Genomic DNA, 16,966 nt, shown 5'->3' on the forward strand with positions numbered 1-16,966 from the left:
AGCTCGGCACATATTATTATCGATTCAGCAGGGTCTTTTTACAGAATTTATAGAACTGATGCCTTTCTGCGGTTTTCGGATGATAAATACAAATCCATAAAGTGTAATAGTCAAGAGACTGAAACCTTAACCGCCGCCCACTCGCTAATTATTGTATGATGTTTCATGGGACAGGTGGGCAAGTTTATTTTTATTGTTACAGACAATATTCTATAAATTAAATTGTTTGTAACGTGCACTTTAAAACTAATTTTACATTAAATTTATACTTTAGATAGTAGGTTTAATTTAATTTATATTTTCATATAAGCACATTAAAATAGAGATTTTTTCATTGTAGTTTTATTTAGATTTTTTGTTTTATTTTTTTAATTGCATTATTCATTCTATTAGAGTTAATATAATATTTTTTGATATTTTTTTAAAATAAACTTTGCTTTAAGCAAGATTTACTGTAGTTTTGTTAATAAAATCAGGAAAAATAGGGGACTCCCCCGATTGCTTGTAATATTTATGTGCAACCTACATTTTTTAATTGATTTTTTATTTTCAATCAAAAATCTTTGAAATTTGGGAGAGAAGTTCCAATTGGAAAAAGGGCGTTGCATGTTCGAACAAAAGGAGACAACAAAAACGAAACGCCGGCAAAACAAAGACGCGAAGAGCGGCACAAAGCAGAGAAGCGAAAAGCGACGAAGAGGAGCCACAAAGAGATGCGAAAACTTTGCGAATATCTCGCAAAGCGGATTAAAAGCAGCCAAATAGATATACATAAATGCAATTAAATAAAGGGGCCTACGTGAAAATTGCAGCAGAAATCAAATTTAGACGGGAATCACACGCACCTCACACGCACACCACCTCACACACACGCACATTTATATAAATAAACAAAAATGAAGCATAAAAAATAGCAAAATTACCTCAGCGCACGTTGTTGTTTTTGTTGCTGCTGTATGTGTGTGTAGTTGCTGGTATTTTTTATAAGATATTGTTATTGTTGGTGCAGCTGCTGAAATCGCAGCGATTTTCGCGACACGTAGACGGCCGACGATGGGGCGAGAAACTTATTGCACATTGGAAAAGTGTTTTGAGGCGCGGGGCGAACTCTAAACGGTTGTTAAATAATGTTTATATATTTAATACAATTTTTAACAATACGCGACGTTCTTAGTGTAACCGTGTAATTATAGATAAGTTATACCGTCCGGCCCTAGGAAATACCATTTCTAGATATTCAAATATACCGAAAATGTTTCAAACGGTCACACCAATAATCGAGTTGATAGAGACACTATCGTTAAAAATCAGTTAAGGCGCGCTAAAATTACAATTTAAAATATAAATATGTACAATAAGGTATAGAAGGGAAATTTTAAAGTATTTTTATCCAAGAAGTATTAAATCGGTTAAGAAGTTTTGTGCCATAAGTTTAAATTAATCAAATAATGAGAGACAGGAAGGCACGAGGAAATAATTTCAACTAAGCTCCTGGGACATATTAATGTGACACAAATATTACAAAATATCTGCTCACTTTAAAAAGGTGAAACCATAATTAAATTGTTGATAAGTTTCAAAAATGGATATGCTCAGAACCTTCGTTTTAAGGGTGACCAGAATTTAACATTTACTTTCGAAAACTGTTAAGCCATTAACACCTAACAGTATATAAGACTTAAATAAATTCGTGAAATGTCTTAATCTTATTTAAATGCAATAATTTTAATATAAACAAGTAAATATTATCAGTAGCAGCTATAAATATATATACATATTCAAAAAAGTAATTAAAATTTAAAATAGCCGTTATGTCGTATTTTAACATTTCGGTTCTGAGAGCGAGCCTAACAGAGAGAGAGCGACGCCGTTAGTGATGGCAGATAATTCGATAGTGCACATAACATCGATATTTCAAAGATTTCCAAATCGACGTCCCCCCACCCCTATCATCAAGTTGCAACCCTAGAGACGCCGGACTTGGTGTAGAAAAAAAATCTTTTAGCCTGTAAAGTTACCCCGAAAAACGTGAAAAGACCACCGAAAACGGAGCCCGAGGTAAGTGAAAGATGGCGCTGGGCGCCAGGATGGAGAGCAGAATAACCGAGAAACCACTTGCTGTGTTCCCCAGGCCGAACGACCTACGTGTACCGCAGGAAAACGAGGAATATTACGAACAAGATGTCGGACATCTCCAGCGAGGACCTGCGTCGCGAGATCCAGGCGGTTTTGAAGGACGCCGACCTGGCCACCATTTCTGCGAAGAGGGTGCGCGAGCAGGTGGAGGGCAAGCTGAACTGCTCCCTGCTGAGCCGCAAGAAGGAGTTCGACAAGATCGTGATGGAGGTGATCAACGAGCAGCAGGACGAGGAGGATGAGGACGATGACGAGGGCAAGGACCCGGACGCGGAGCCCGACGAGGAGAGCGAGCCCAGCGAGGAGGAGGATCCCAGCAGCAGCGAGGAGGAGGCCCAGAAGAAGAAGAAGCCGGGTCCCAAGAAGAGGCCACAGCCCACCAAGCACAAGGCCCCCAAGAAGAAGCGCAAGACCCTGAATGCCGACGATTCCGGCACCGAGAGCGATGCAGGCTCGGACTCGGACTACGAGGTGGTCAAGAAGCCGGCGGCCAAGAAGAAGCCCGCCAAGGCCGGAGGAGCAGGTGGCGGTTCCGGACGCAAGAGCACCGGCTTCACGCGAGCCTACAATCTCTCACCCGAATTGAGTGCCCTCATGGGGGAGTCCTCGCTGCCGCGCCACGAAGTGGTCAAGAAGGTGTGGGCCATCATTAAGGAGCGGGATCTGTACGATCCCAAGAACAAGCAGTTCGCCATCTGCGACGATGAGCTGATGAAGGTGATGAAGATCCGCCGATTCCGCACCTTCGGCATGCTGAAGCACCTCAAGCCGCACTTTCTCGACTAAGTCCGCCCGCCGATCCTCTCCAGATGCAAATATATATGTGTACGCCTCTCAGCCCAGCCTGGTTTACTGATCCACTGTAACTTTCGGCTCCGCTTGGATTTGTTTGTTCCACACACACACACCTTTGATTAAGATTTAGTTGACGCATGTGTTTAGCATTAACCTAATTAGGACGGGTTTGATATGCACTTTACGGCATTTTAAGAAGTTTGTACCGTAAGCGGTAGATGAACGGAAAAATTATATAAAAAACGATTGTAAAACATAAAGTGTATGATTTTTTTATAACAAACTCGTGTAGTTTACATTTTATAAAGTATCAAAGAAAAACATAACAAGTTTAAGGCAAAGTATCGAGTAATAAAACGAGAAATAGACGAGTGATGCATCTGAAACATACGAAATGTGACTTTTTCTGGGTTTGCCGAATGGGGGGGAAAATCAATCAGTCGAACAGCGCATATTGCTCAATAAAGAATTCTTTTTTTATTGTTTTGCGTTTCTCACAAATTTCTTACAAACATTTTTCACTTTTCTCTAATATACATATTAGGTGTATATGCAGTGTATATATATATAATTCTCGATCTGATATATATGCCAGCGTGTATATAATTGAATAAATGGAATTACTTTGCACTGCATTTCAATCAACACTCTCCGGACGAAACGAAAGTACAAAAGTGCCATAATCAAAAGCGGGGGCATAAACGATTAACAAATTAAGTACGTAAACAATACGAGAGGTTAAGTCGATCACTTGTTGTAAGGCTGCTATAGCTCAAAAAAGGGATTAATCAGGGAAGTCGTTCAGATTAAGACGTACATTGATTTTAAATAAAAAAGTAAAAGAACTATAGTGCATAGACTGTAAAATTCTATTTAAGCTCGCATTTAAGAAGAGATTTTAGAAAATCGTAGCTCACACAGAATATAATTAAAATTTGAGACATTACAAAGGGAAAAATTAAAGTTATGTGGAATTCCATTCATTCCTTTTATAGATATTAAGAATTAAATGAGCTAATCGCATCTTTTGAGCTACAACAGTCTGATTAAAAAGCCATCGAAATGTCTAAAATAAATTCAAGTAACCGGCTATAAAAACATTTCAAGGGGATAAATTCTTGGGGCAAGATTAGTTTAGGGCTTAGAGAGTCATGGGGGGTTAGTTAACAGAGAGAATACTCCGGCGGCTAAAGCGAGTGCTAAATACTATATCGAAGACGTTAAATGCTAACAAAAAGCAACCAAGAATTCCGCTCGAGCTAAACTAAGCAATACAATGGTAATAGTAACTTTGTGTTCTCCTTTCCATGTCCTTTTGTGTGTCCTCTGTGTGTGTGGTGTGTCAACAATTGTTTTTAAATAGTTTTACTTCTTCGCAAAGACAATACTTTCGTTGGCGTTGTTGTTTCTCCTAATTGCTGGTGTTATTGTCCGCATCCGCGCACCCTCCATCCTAGTAGCGGTAGTAGTTGGGCTTAAAAGGACCGGCCTTGTTCAGCCCCATGTACTTTGCCTGCTCGTCGCTGAGCTCCGTCAAATGGGCATCGAAGGTGGGCAGGTGAAGGCTGGCCACATACTCGTCCATTTTCTTGGGCAGCAAGTAAACGTCCGACTTGTAGCGTCCGGGCGGGGCATTAAAAAGCTCAATAAGGGCCAACGCCTGGGTGGCCGAGGTGATGGACACGGCGAATGAGGGGATGCTGGAGCAGCTCAGGTTAACCAGCCTTCCCTCGGCCAGCAGGATTATGTACTTGCCCTCCGGCCAGATGATGTGGTCCACCTGGGAGCGCACCTTCTCCCAGGTCAAATCCGGTGTGCGCAGCCCATTCACATCGATCTCCGTGTTGGAGTGGCCCATGTTGCACACGATGCAGCCACTCTTCATCTTGTCCATGTGCTCCCGCACCACCACGTTCTTGTTGCCCGTCGCCGTCACCACGATGTCCACGTTGCGGATCACCTCGTTCAGCTTCACCACGCGGAAACCGTCCATGCTGGCCTGCAGGGCGCAAATAGGATCGATCTCCGTGATGTACACAATGCAGCCCTATGGAAAGGGGGTAACAAGTGAGTTTAATTGTCGGCTTCACGGTTAAAAGAGTGGTTTACCTGTCCCTTTAGAGCCTGAGCACAGCCTTTGCCCACATCTCCATAGCCACAGACCACCACCTGCTTTCCACCGAACATCACGTCCGTGGAGCGCTTGAGGCTGTCCAGTATGGACTCCTTGCAGCTGTACAGGTTGTCGAATTTGGTCTTGGTCACCGAATCGTTCACATTCATCGCCGGCACCGTCAGCTTGCCGGCCTTGGAGAGCTGATAGAGTCTGTGCACTCCGGTGACGCTCTCCTCCACGATTCCCTTGACCAGCTTGAACATGGTCGGGTACTTCTTCAGCATCAGGTGCGTGGCATCACCCCCGTCGTCCAGGATCATGTTCGGCTGCCAGTTTTCCGCGTTCACGCAGCGATCTATGCACCACCAAAAATCTTCCTCCGTCTCCCCGCGCCAGGCGAAGATCGGGATTCCAGACTCGGCCAAAGCAGCGGCCACTTCGTTCTGAAAAATAATGGAATATTAGTGGGTTTTATGCAGAGAAAAGATCTAATTGTGTATGTAATCTGTTGTTTGCTTTGCAAAGGTATTGAGGTTAATGAGCATATTATAAGTCTATCCAGTTTCTTTAACACTTAATATTATACTACTGTAGTTAATAAATATACCCAAGTCATTCTTTTTTCAAGACAATAATTAGACAAAAACTTAAATGAGTTTTTTCTCCTATCAGCCAATATATCTTTGTCAGCGTAATCGTATTTGTAAATAATTAGCAGAGGGGAAATATATTCATCATTTCTAAAACACTGTTTACCTTATAATTTAAAAGGTTGACCCGCCTAAATATATTTTCTATACTTCCAAATTCCTAAGTCTATATATCTACATATCTACGTAGTGTTTTGGTAAAAATTTCTCCAGTACTTAAAGGAATTTAAAAATAGGTTTCTTAAAAGGTTGATAGTACCACTTCAATTTTTAAAGACTATTGGTTTCCCAAAGTTTTAATGGAGTGAAAATGGTAAGAATTGGAAGGGTATTAAACTTATTTTTAACATTTATAACCCCCAAAGAGCTCTATAAATCGAGCCACCCTAATTCGGTGTAAACATTTGGTAATATCTGACTTATATCGGGCTGATAGGAAATCGGGCTGCACCCTCGCTAAGCACGGCACTCGGAACTCGGCTGATAAGCCCCAGGTGATACAGGTGAATCAGCGTGACAAGCTGTCGGGGGCCCATGGGCGATAAAAGCTTCGACGGGTGGGTGCATAAATGGGCAGGGTGGTACCCGCGCACTTGGATCGCTTCATTAGAGATCCCATAAAATGTTTAGAGTCAGCAGACTCGTGATAATTGCATCAGCTACGCCGCAGGACTGGGCAAATAGTTCGAGAAACCGCAGCCGAATCGATGCTGGAACTGAACATGAGACTGCGTCTATAACTTCCACTCCACAACGATGGAGCGACCCAATTCAGGGCACATCAATTACTCAGCGATTGCCAAACACTTGAGCCGCGGGCGCTTAATTGATTAACATGGCTTGATTGATCATTTGTTTGCGCCGCCTGGCGTGACAACAATTGTCTCCAAGCGAGCAGGCAGATCAAGTGACCAAACTCGAATATAAATGTGACTTCAAATAAATATTGGAAAATTAGTTGTGGTATAAATTCAGGGAAATTCGATTCAATGCATTTAGCACTCCATAAAGTGTGGTTTTAAAGCATATTACTTATTTCAGCACATGACATGGAATAATTAAGATATAATGCAAAAAAAGCTAGGAACTTTTAAAAATAAAGATTAAAAATCCTATCTAAATTACGAATTGTATCAAATTGAAATATTTCTCCTTGAAAAGATCCCTACTAACTTTAGATATAAACTGAAATCTAAAGTATGATATTATTTTCGATGTAATGAGAAAAGTGCACACGAGAAACACGTAAAAACAATTTAAAAACCCATCACCTATTCGAACGACAGTTGGCAGTAAATAGCTTAATGAATGATGTGGCGGGTGGGCCATAAACTTGGACTCACCTGCGTGGAGTAGATGTTGCAGGCGGCCCAGCGCACACTGGCGCCCAGCTCCACCAACGTCTCGATCAGCACCGCCGTCTGGGCGTTGATGTGTGTGCATCCCACGATCTTGGCGTCCTTTAGCGGCTTGTCCTCGGCGGCCCTTTTCTTAAGCGCAATGATGCCCGGCATTTCCTGCTCCGCAATCTCGATTTCCCGTCGTCCGAACGCATGCTGGGCGGCAATGTTCCTCACACAGAAATCAGAGCTGCCCTTGGTGTTCTTCTGGACCTTCTCCCGCGGCGGCACATCGTCGCCATCTTCGCTGCTGCCCGTATAGCTGGCGGAACTGAAGGAGTCCGTGGAGGAGGCACTTAGCGAGCGGCTCCTGTAGCGGCTGGTCTTCTTCAGAGCCGAGGATTGCTTGGTGGCCGGCGGTGGAACCACCACGCTGGCATCCTGCGGCGCGGGTCCGGCCTGCTGCTGCTTGTCGCCGCCTCCGAATCCAGGATCCACTACCACGGTGTCGGCCAGGTTGTTCATGATGGAAGGAAGTAGGGGTTTTCTGGGGATGTCCCTGGGGTACTGATAAGCTGAGGTGCTCTTTTTGGCTCCTTGGTGTCTCTAGCTGCTCCTGTGCTCCACCTTCTCAAGCTGCTGAGTTTCCACTCCAAAAGCAATCCTATGCCGCTCCTCCTTCGAAACGACCGCCTTGGATGTTATGTAAAGCCTGAAATCCAAGCAGGATAAGCTGAAAGTAGTTGTATTCCTGGCTCGGGGATTATACTAACCAGACAATCACGTGATATATGGACGTTGTGTCGCCCACAAATTGCCAATTTAATTGTTTTTAGTCTGCGTCTCCTTTGTTTCACCTCTCCTCTATTGTTGTTGTTCTTCTTCTTCGACTTTTCGGGGGGGCTACGCACTTTGGATCCGGGGTTTCCTGGGCTCTCCGGGGAGGGGAAAACGATATAGCCGTCGGTTGTCGGGCGACGTTGTTTGTGTGGCGACCAAGTGGGGATCGTTTGGCGATCGTTAGTTGAATTTGATTTTTATCTGGAGAAAGAGAACTAAACCGAACCGAACTGAGGGCAGTAAGCGAGAAACGCGAAAATACCAAAACGCAAAGAGGCGTTATGGTTTCAGTGTGCTGCGTTCACACTGGAACACTGAAAAGTAACGCTTTTTTAATGTTCGTATAAATATAATAATCAAACTCAATATTTAAAGGATTCCCATGCACAACAATTAACAGGAGAATGTAATATTATTCGATTTTTATTTAAAACAAATAGTTAACATGTTGTTCCTACATTTCCTCCTGTAGGTATCCGCACACCTCGTAGTCATCCGCCGTGGTGACCAAGTGGGCTTCCGTGAGCAGACCCTCCTTGTAGGTCTGCCTTTTGTCCACCACCCGCGACATTTCCTCCGGAGCAAGTGGACCACGCTTGGCGTGTTTCTGGATGAAGTCTGCCGCCACTCGCCGATCCACGACGGACATCTCCAGGCTGCGACTCCAGGCGAGCAGGGCCAGAGGACGCTCCGGACTCAGAGTCTGCGATGGTGTGATCAAATATCGATACAGGCAACCACTCAAAATGTCCTGCAGTTGCTTCACTTGGCCGGAAAAGGCGCAGGGATGGTAGAGCATCACAATGGCACCTTCTGCCAGGTTGCGAAGGTATCGTTGAGGTGGCAAATAGGTATAGGTTCCATATTCAGCGGGCATCGGACGATAGGGGCCACTGAAAATTAAGATTTAGGTTTATTACCCAACGGAAAGTAAAATATCAATTGGCGTACTTGGTGGCAGGAAGGTGGGAGTAACTTATGGGCTCATTAAGGCACTTGGCAGGTGGCAAATAGGCGCTGGGCAGGAAGTGCTCCGTGAGAATGGCTTCCCTGGTCAGGTTCGGCTGGTACAAGGTGCGGTTGCTGCTGATGCACAGGTAATTGAGGCTATCACGGATGTCAGTTGGATCGAAATCCACGGCAAGATTGCTCTGGAAAAATGGGTAAAGCGAAATATTTATATGGAATAATGTCAAATACTTGATTTCTATAAAAATTAAATTTTTTCAAGAAACCCTCATTACTTTGTGTAATATTTATTTTCATTATAAGTTAGTACTTAGAAAATAGATAAAGCGAGTTGTTGAAGCTTCATCATAACTTGGCCTTATAAAGTGGTGTCTAATTTCTTTAATGGGGATTTCCCTAATTCCGGAATGGGGTTAGTACTCACCTTGCCGTCATCGCAAATGTTTTGTTTACTTTTGTGCGGTTCCTTGGGATCCTGGGGAAACCACTTGCCCGGCCAAGTATCCTCTGATTTTTTCCCAACCATTGGCTTCTTGCTTATCAAGTGGGGTTCTCCTGGAGCTTGAGGAAACCACTTGCCATGCCAATTGTCCTTCGTTGTGGAGTTGCCTGATTTGTTCTGGATGACCAGGTGTGGTGCACCAGGGGCTTGGGGAAACCACTTGCCCTGCCAATTATCCTTGGTTGTGGACTCCAGTGGGGGAACTCCAACCGTGGTGCTCATTTTATAGGATTCCTTCGTAGCCTGCGGTTCCCCTGGAACATGGGGAAACCACTTGCCCTGCCAGTTATCTATTCCGGGTGCAGCCCCCAATGGCACCTGCACACGTTGCACATCATTGGAAATATCTGGCGGGGGTATCCCCATCCTACCCAGCTTCTCATCCAGATCAAAAGTGGGCTCCAAAAGGTTAACATGCGATTTCTTGATGGATTTCGCCTCGTTGGAGGCGAACCAAAGGCACACAAGTGTGAAATATTGCCAAATAAACATAATTATAGTTAGTCAAAGGAAAACAAAAGAGGAAAACAAGCAAAAAAAAATATTATTAAGAACTTAGCAAACAGCTGTGGAGCTGCGTTTTCCAACACTGGACAAAGTATGACTTATTTTAACAGGGTATCAACAGGTGGTTTTTATTTTGAAGGCGGTTTACGTACATAGTTTAAACAAAGTACTTTTTTAAATTGTAGTAAATTGTTCTTAAAAGAGTAATGAGCATGGGAAGAAAACAAAGAAATCAAAATCATTAATACTTACGTATGGTTAGATATAGTTTTCTAGATTTAAATACAAAGTGTATTTACTTGAAGTGTGTTTTATAAAGCCAGTTTTTTATAATTTAAAGTATCAAATCTCTTAAAAATATTAAGTTAAATTAATTTTAAATGTAAAGTTTTCAAAACTACCCTTTCGCACCTCCCCCGCAGCGCCCTAAACAGTCGTTATTTTGCGCCCAGCCCACGCCTGGTCACACTGCGCACAGCAACAGAAAGAAGAAGAACAAGGGCCAACTTGATGGTCACCTAACTGCGCTTTATTAATTCATTATTTTCCAAAATAATGCACATATACACCCGCCCACAGCCGCCCTCCGCCCCCGCCAATCATAAAATGTGAGTGGTAAGCATTTTCCTAAGAGTCTTATCAACTATTTGAGCCCCAATTCTCAACTCTTCCGTTTCCTTGTTTCCTCGCCCACCCAGAAAACAATAACAAAGGTCTGTTATTGTTGTTGCTGCTGCTGCTGCGCTGGAAAAAAAAACAGATTCACAAGAAAATTTAAAACGCACAAAGGAGAATCGGGAAATTTCGGATTAGGTTGAAAACCCAGGCAAGATGTCGTGGTTCAATCCCTGGGATGGCCTTAAGACGAAAATGTGTCGCTACCTGCTGCAGCGCTATTTGGGCCAGTTTTTCGAGAATAACTTGAACCTGGAGCAGCTGAAGGTTGATCTCTACAATGGCAAGGCGGTGGTGGAGGACATATTCCTGAAGGTCAACGCGTTCAATGACCTCTTCGAGGATCAGGGCTGGGCCTTCGAGGTGGTTTCGGGCCACATTGGTTGCCTCACAGTCGTTGTGCCCTGGAACGCCCTGATGACCAACGACAGCAGCCTGGAGATCCACAATCTTACGATCACCTTGAGGCCAGTAACTCGCTTCCAGAGCGGCACCACCATGCTGGAGTCCATGTGGTCCTCCGTGAGCAGCTCCATGCAAATGGCCGAGGAGTGCATGAAACAGGTGGACGACGATGTGCCCTTCCTGAATCACAATAACGCCCTGATTGGCTTGGAGAAGTTTGCCGAGACCATCGACAATGTGCTCAATCGCATACGAGCCAAGCTGACGAATACCACTTTAAATATAGAGTACCTGCTGCCCAGATCGGACAGGAAACTGGTGCTGTCCTTTCAGGCCAGTCATGTGGAGTACAAGAACAAAACGGGCTACGAGATGTCCATGTCCACCTCCCAGGACACCGAAACCGAGGAAGATCCCAACAGTAGCTTCAACGCCCTGCCCATGATAGCCAAACATAATCTGGTGATCGAGGGACTCAGCTTGCACACCTCGGAGGTGCTCGATGTGATGGACCACCAGTTCGGACCCACTCGCTACGAGCAGCTCTGCAAGATTGTGGAGCTCAAGGGGGCGCAGAACATACAGATAAACATCAAGCAGACAGAGAACATTGCGGGGCCGAAAGTCAGTCTGGAACTGAGTCTGGATGACATATACTTCATGATCACGCCGCGGCAAATTCACCTGCTCATCGAGCTCTCCAAGGGATTCAACAGCGGTGGCCAGCAGGAGCGACCCAAAAAGGGCAGGAGCTTGAAGTCGGCTCCACCCAGTGAGTACCAGATGCAAAATCAGCAACAGCCCACCAGAATGACGGGGATTCTGGGTCAGAATGCAGATTGGTGTACTGGAATGTCTGATGCCGAGCACTCCGAATACTCCGGCTATGGTAATCCCCCGAGAAGCGCTTACTCACGCAGTCGAAAGATGAGCGAATCCACAAACAGCATGCTCACCTCCTGCACCAATACCCTCCAGCAGGAATTGGGCTACACGGAGAAGTCCGGCGAGATTCTCAAGTTCAAGGTGCAAATCTCCAAGATCTATGGAGTTGCTCTGCACCAGGATATTCTCATTCAAAACACGGCCAACATCGACAGTTGCAGCACGGTTTTCGATCACGCCAGTTACCTTCGCTACTCGGACACTGCCAGTGGTTTCTTTTTGGGCACTCTCCTCGACAACCACATGCCCCTGCAGCAGCAGCAGTATCTCCTGCTGCGAGCAGCCCCAATCATTGTTGGTGGAAGCCAGCAGCGCTACTTCCAGGAGCTCACGTCTAGAACTACTCTGTCCGCCACTGCGGTGGATCTCTGTGAGGTGTTGGACAACTCTGTGGAGCACCTGCTGCAGTTCGATCGCCAGCGGAACTGCCCGGATGGCTACCACATCCGACCGGAAATTGTGATCACCCAGAGCTCCTCGTTTATGTTCAAGCAAAACCACAATCGTTGCACCAACAAAATCGAATGCAGTTTGGACGAGTGTACGGCTGAGTTGGATATATCTATATACGATCGCTTGGGAGCCCTTTTTGGCTGCTCGCCGTTTTCCAGAGATTCGGCTCCTTCAAATCCTTATCCAGACGATCCCAGCCAAACAGAGTTTAGTGTAAAGTGCGAGAATCTGCGTCTTCACTTGCGTTTTCCCGTTGTAGATGGCAGAGCTGCTAATGACCCGCAGAAGATTCCCTGGTGGAAGAAGAACGTGCGACGGGATTTCTTGGCCTTGGAGTTCCGCTCCCTGGTGGTCAGTTCGAGGACTCAAATCAGCATCGTTTCGGATGAACTGGATGCGTTTTACTGTGATGCAGATAAGGAGAGTGCGGTGCATCTCCTGAAGTGCCAGCAGAGAATGCAGTCGAATAAGAAGATCCAAATTGATATACTCCAGCTGAAGGACACCAGTGATAGCCAGAAAAAACCCCCAAGGAAATCGCCCTTTAGCTCAAAATGTACCTTTGGCTACACTTCCCATGTGGAGGGACTCGATGGGAGTCTGGACAAAACTGATTCGCTTCTGCCGGGTGAAACGGAGGAAATCAATGAGTTCTGCGATAGTTGCACGCAATCCTCTAAGCTGAAAATCTTTGTCTTTATCCCACTCGTAAAGGTTGTGCTGGAATCCAAGAGCATGTATGAACTGATATATAACCGGCTGAATGGAGATCTCTTCATGTGGGAGCCACGTTCCCCGCACTATGACAACAATCCGGAGGAGGAAGCAGGAGAGTCAAAGAACCTGGACGCAGAGCCCCAGTTGGAGGAGTTCAGGAGGAACCTGCTTCTCAGCACCAGTGCAATGGAGAGCAGTATTTACTTTTCCATGGCGGAGCCAACGGTTTCAGCCGCCCCGGCACCACCAGTTCGAAATGAAGCCTTCTCCTTTGAGCTGTTCGTGGAGCAGGGATCCTTGATTTTGTTCTCCCACTTTCTCGATCCCGAGAGCAATCAGCGCTCCAAGGAGTGCGGCAAGTTCCAGGTGAATGTCAAGGAATTGCGATTGTTTACAGTGAACGGCTTGGATAACGATTCAAACAGGAGTTACTTCTGCATCCAGTTGGGCGAAATTGAGGCTTTGCACTGCGGAAACACTCTCCAGGATTTGGTGCTAGCCTGGAGTGATTCGCCGGACAAAAACCTGCTTCCCACCATCTATAATTTTCCGAATGAACACCAGCAGCAGGATAGGAAAAGAACGGAGGTTTTATCCCTAGTGGCTGAGATCAAGAAGCAACCGGAGCAGCGCATCAAGAGGATGAAGATGTCGTTTGGGATAAGTGGCGCTGTCCTGCAGCATCACTCCTGCCCCTCGGAGCATACTTGGCTGAATCAATTAATTGACTTTATAGACGTGGCTGACTTCCCCATTGAGGAGTATGAACCCTTCGCCCTGGTCTCTGAGTTGCAATTGCATGTTTGGAATGCTGGAATTGACTATCGCCCGAAATTCTTCCCTCAGCGCGCATTCCTCGATCTGGGTTACTGCACCCTGAGCAGCAATATCATATCATCCATGAGCGGATGCACCCTGCGGCTCCTGGCCGAGGATTGTGTTCTCCAGCTGGGTCTGGTTAACGAATCCAATGACTCTTTGATACCTGTGCTGAATCTAGGACTACTGAATATATCGTTTAGGTTGAATGCGGAAGGAAGCGGACAACCAAGAGTGGATCTGCGCTCCTCCATTCACGATATGCACCTGAAGACCTGCTACGATTCGGCGGCTGCTCTGGCCCAATTGATAGCCTATGTGGCTAACGACAGGGATTTGTGTCCGCCCGAGGAGCCCATCTTGAATGAGGAAATCAAGCCCGCAGAACCGAAAGCCAATGATGAGCAGGAGGTGAGCGATCACACCCAGAACCATGTGAGCAAACTGATGGCCGATGCTGTGATGGATGTACAGTGCTCACCTAATCCCAGAGCTGCCAAATCTCCGGGCGGCAGGGAGGAGGGAATCGAAATCTTCTATTTTCCGGATGAGCCGAAGGAAAAGAGAAAACCCACGCCCGCCAAACAACAGACCAAATCCCTGATGGTGGAGAGTCCCTCGGTCATCGGAGACATCCTGGACTTTGAGTCGAACGTGATCTTGCAGTCGTACTATCACCAAAGTCAAGTGCACCCGCAAACAACATTGGGCTCCGAAGTGCAGCTGGAGCTGGGATCTCTGGGCAACGTGGAGGAGCGCGATTTCGATATCATCCACGACGAGGAAATATCACGCATGGACAAGTTTGGCATCAAGCAGATCTACATCTCGGAGGATCCGCTCCAGATTGTGGATAACCACTTCGAATTGCCCCACGAAAAGGTGGATCTCCTGAGGCCTCCAGCTAATTTCCCTGTGGCCGAGAGCAGTTACACCCTCTGCGAGATGACCTTCACCTGGCACCTTTATGGCGGTCGGGATTTCCCGGATGAACCTCTCAAGAAATCCTCTTCATCCGCCACCAGTGGTTTTGGCATGTCGGATACCTACAAGTATGGAGTGTCCCAAGCTCAGGAACAGGATAAACAGGACAGGAAGGGTTCCAAGAAAAGTCTGCCCAAGCAGCCCAAAGGCTCCAAGCGCAACTTGGAGGTGCTGGTCGAAATACAGCTCTCCAAGATTCGGTTCTCCTACGAAACCTATCCGTTGACATCTATGTACTCATCTCGCCAGGTGCTCCTCGTCTCGGAAATTGAAATAAGGGACAGACTACGGTCCTCGGACATCAACAAGTTTTTGTACCACCCGACGGGCAACAATTTGTCCCACAAACCGGACGAGAACATGGTGATAGTAAAGGCTCTGAATGTGCGTCCAAATCCACAGAAGAGCTCCGCGGAGGAGTGTTCCTTGAGGGTCTCCATTCTGCCCATTAAACTCAACATTGACCAGGATACACTTCTCTTTCTGGAGGACTTCTTTTCGGGCATGTTCCGGAACTCTGCTGGAGCTACTAGTGGCGGCAAAACAGAGAGCAGCGGCTCCTCCGCAGCGGATATGCCGGTCATGTCGGTAAGCAAATTACCGGAGGATCTGTCCGATGAGCTGCCCGACTCCGAAGTTAAGGAGATGGTGGAAAGGAATCTGAATGTGCTGATTGAAGAGAACAGCGTGGAGATCGACCTGGAAGAGGATCCTGCCACGGCTCCACCTGTATTTTTCCGCGAGGTGATCTTCAGTCCAGCGCTGCCCATTTGTTTCGACTATCATGGCAGGCGAATTGAGCTCTCCCGAGGACCTGTCACCGGTTTGATCATGGGTCTCGCCCAGCTGCAAGGATCTGGAATTAATCTAAGGGAAATTGTGAACCGCAGGGGCATCCTGGGATGGAACAAACTCTGCGAGTTTCTGGCCAAGGAGTGGCTCAAGGACATCAAGCGGAATCAACTGCCCAATATACTGAGCGGCATTGGTCCCACAAATGCGGTGTTGCAGCTTTTCCAGGGTGTCTACGATCTTTTCCGGATGCCCATCGAGCAGTACAACAAGGACGGACGGATTATCAGGGGATTCCAGCTGGGAGCACAGAGTTTCACGGCCCGCACAGCACTGGCCGCCTTGGAGATCACCTCCAGGATCATACATCTGCTACAGTTCACAGCGGAGACTACTTTCGATATGCTATCTGCAGGTCCGTCTATGAAGAAGAGGAAGGGCGGCAGGCAGGGCAAGAGGAGGCGGCAAGGACGACCCAAGGACCTTCGCGAGGGCGTGGCCAACGCCTACACCATCGTGAGGGAGGGCATCAACGAATCGGCCAACACACTCATCGAAGCGGCCATCACGGAGCACGACCAGAAGGGCTACAGCGGAGCAGTGGGCGCCGTAGTGCGCCAGATTCCCCAGCTCGTCGTCTGCCCAGCGGTGCTGGCCACCCAGGCCACCACCAACATCCTGGGCGGCGCAAAGAGCTCACTGGTTCCGGAGGCAAAGCTGGAGGCGCGCGACAAGTGGAAGCAGGAGATCCACTAAGGGAGCTGCTTCTCCAATTCGATTAGGTTTACGGTAGCTTTAGTTCAAGGGGCTTAAAACATAACGTAATGTTTTCTATTGTTTTACTAATAATAAACAATGTACATAAAAGGAGCACATGCACAACGAGGGGTAGACGAGCAATTGTGAGTCCCGAACGGTGATTCCGGAATGGGTGTGATTCAACTTGTTCTTTTTAGCCATATTACAGTACATAAAAGTTATATTTTTTATTATTTTACCTAAATAAAAATGTATATAAAATGTATTTGGAGTTGTATTTATTAATCTACGATTTGAATGAAGCAGAAATTATCAATTTATATAGGTATAATGTATATTGATCGGAGATCAAACGTCTATATCCTAAACAAGTCATTAAAAAGTCCGTCGATTTGTAAAAAGTTTTTTAACTAATTATACCATATAAACACTTAGAAAAATAGTTTCACAAATTTTTATGTCAGTAATTCTAAATCAGAAGGTTATAGTGTAGTTGAAAAGGAGTTTCATTCACTATTTATTCTATTTTTAACGTATTAAGACCTGACCCGTTTTTATTTTT

At 46.0% G+C, this 16,966-nt stretch overlaps 4 protein-coding genes across 5 annotated transcripts; 2 read left to right on the forward strand and 2 right to left on the reverse strand.

The window, feature by feature from the left end:
- Nucleotides 1-1,900: 1,900 nt before the first annotated feature.
- On the forward strand, nt 1,901-3,326 carry Non2 (upstream activation factor subunit spp27 homolog Non2). The gene is made up of 2 exons (XM_017079023.4): nt 1,901-2,058; nt 2,132-3,326. Exon 2 carries the CDS (start codon nt 2,182-2,184, stop codon nt 2,920-2,922), a length of 741 nt encoding a protein of 246 aa, XP_016934512.2. The 5' UTR covers nt 1,901-2,058; nt 2,132-2,181; the 3' UTR covers nt 2,923-3,326.
- Nucleotides 3,327-3,383: 57 nt separating this feature from the next.
- On the reverse strand, nt 3,384-8,123 carry AhcyL1 (Adenosylhomocysteinase like 1). Its single transcript, XM_017079022.4, has 4 exons — nt 7,811-8,123; nt 7,041-7,749; nt 5,041-5,490; nt 3,384-4,978 (listed from the first exon to the last, which is right to left on the reverse strand). The coding sequence occupies exons 2-4, from the start codon at nt 7,560-7,562 to the stop codon at nt 4,385-4,387; spliced, it is 1,566 nt and encodes a 521-aa protein (XP_016934511.1). The 5' UTR covers nt 7,563-7,749; nt 7,811-8,123; the 3' UTR covers nt 3,384-4,384.
- Nucleotides 8,124-8,284: 161 nt separating this feature from the next.
- Nucleotides 8,285-9,937, reverse strand: LOC108012478 (uncharacterized). The gene is made up of 3 exons (XM_017077875.4): nt 9,271-9,937; nt 8,829-9,028; nt 8,285-8,770 (listed from the first exon to the last, which is right to left on the reverse strand). The coding sequence occupies exons 1-3, from the start codon at nt 9,838-9,840 to the stop codon at nt 8,332-8,334; spliced, it is 1,209 nt and encodes a 402-aa protein (XP_016933364.2). The 5' UTR covers nt 9,841-9,937; the 3' UTR covers nt 8,285-8,331.
- Nucleotides 9,938-10,313: 376 nt separating this feature from the next.
- Nucleotides 10,314-16,669, forward strand: Atg2 (Autophagy-related 2). Of its 2 annotated transcripts, none has more exons than XM_036814911.3 (2): nt 10,314-10,463; nt 10,554-16,669. In XM_036814911.3, exon 2 carries the CDS (start codon nt 10,687-10,689, stop codon nt 16,399-16,401), a length of 5,715 nt encoding a protein of 1,904 aa, XP_036670806.2. In that variant the 5' UTR covers nt 10,314-10,463; nt 10,554-10,686; the 3' UTR covers nt 16,402-16,669. The 2 variants fall into 2 exon arrangements, with proteins under 2 accessions (XP_036670806.2, XP_036670807.2); XM_036814912.3 differs by having other exon boundaries at nt 10,321-10,470.
- The last annotated feature ends 297 nt before the right edge of the window (nt 16,670-16,966 follow it).

This window comes from Drosophila suzukii, chromosome 3 (assembly GCF_043229965.1).
Source record: "Drosophila suzukii chromosome 3, CBGP_Dsuzu_IsoJpt1.0, whole genome shotgun sequence".
Lineage (NCBI taxonomy): Eukaryota > Metazoa > Arthropoda > Insecta > Diptera > Drosophilidae > Drosophila > Drosophila suzukii.

Coding starts and splice junctions, on each gene's coding strand:
- Non2 (XM_017079023.4), top strand. CDS start 2,182: ATGTCGGACATCTCCAGCGAGGACCTGCGTCGCGAGATCCAGGCGGTT.
- AhcyL1 (XM_017079022.4), bottom strand. CDS start 7,562: ATGAACAACCTGGCCGACACCGTGGTAGTGGATCCTGGATTCGGAGGC. Junction 5,491..7,040: donor GCAACATCTACTCCACGCAG/GTGAGTCCAAGT, acceptor ATTATTTTTCAG/AACGAAGTGGCCGCTGCTTT. Junction 4,979..5,040: donor CTCAGGCTCTAAAGGGACAG/GTAAACCACTCT, acceptor CCCTTTCCATAG/GGCTGCATTGTGTACATCAC.
- LOC108012478 (XM_017077875.4), bottom strand. CDS start 9,840: ATGTTTATTTGGCAATATTTCACACTTGTGTGCCTTTGGTTCGCCTCC. Junction 9,029..9,270: donor ACATTTGCGATGACGGCAAG/GTGAGTACTAAC, acceptor CCATTTTTCCAG/AGCAATCTTGCCGTGGATTT. Junction 8,771..8,828: donor TCCCACCTTCCTGCCACCAA/GTACGCCAATTG, acceptor CTTAATTTTCAG/TGGCCCCTATCGTCCGATGC.
- Atg2 (XM_036814911.3), top strand. CDS start 10,687: ATGTCGTGGTTCAATCCCTGGGATGGCCTTAAGACGAAAATGTGTCGC.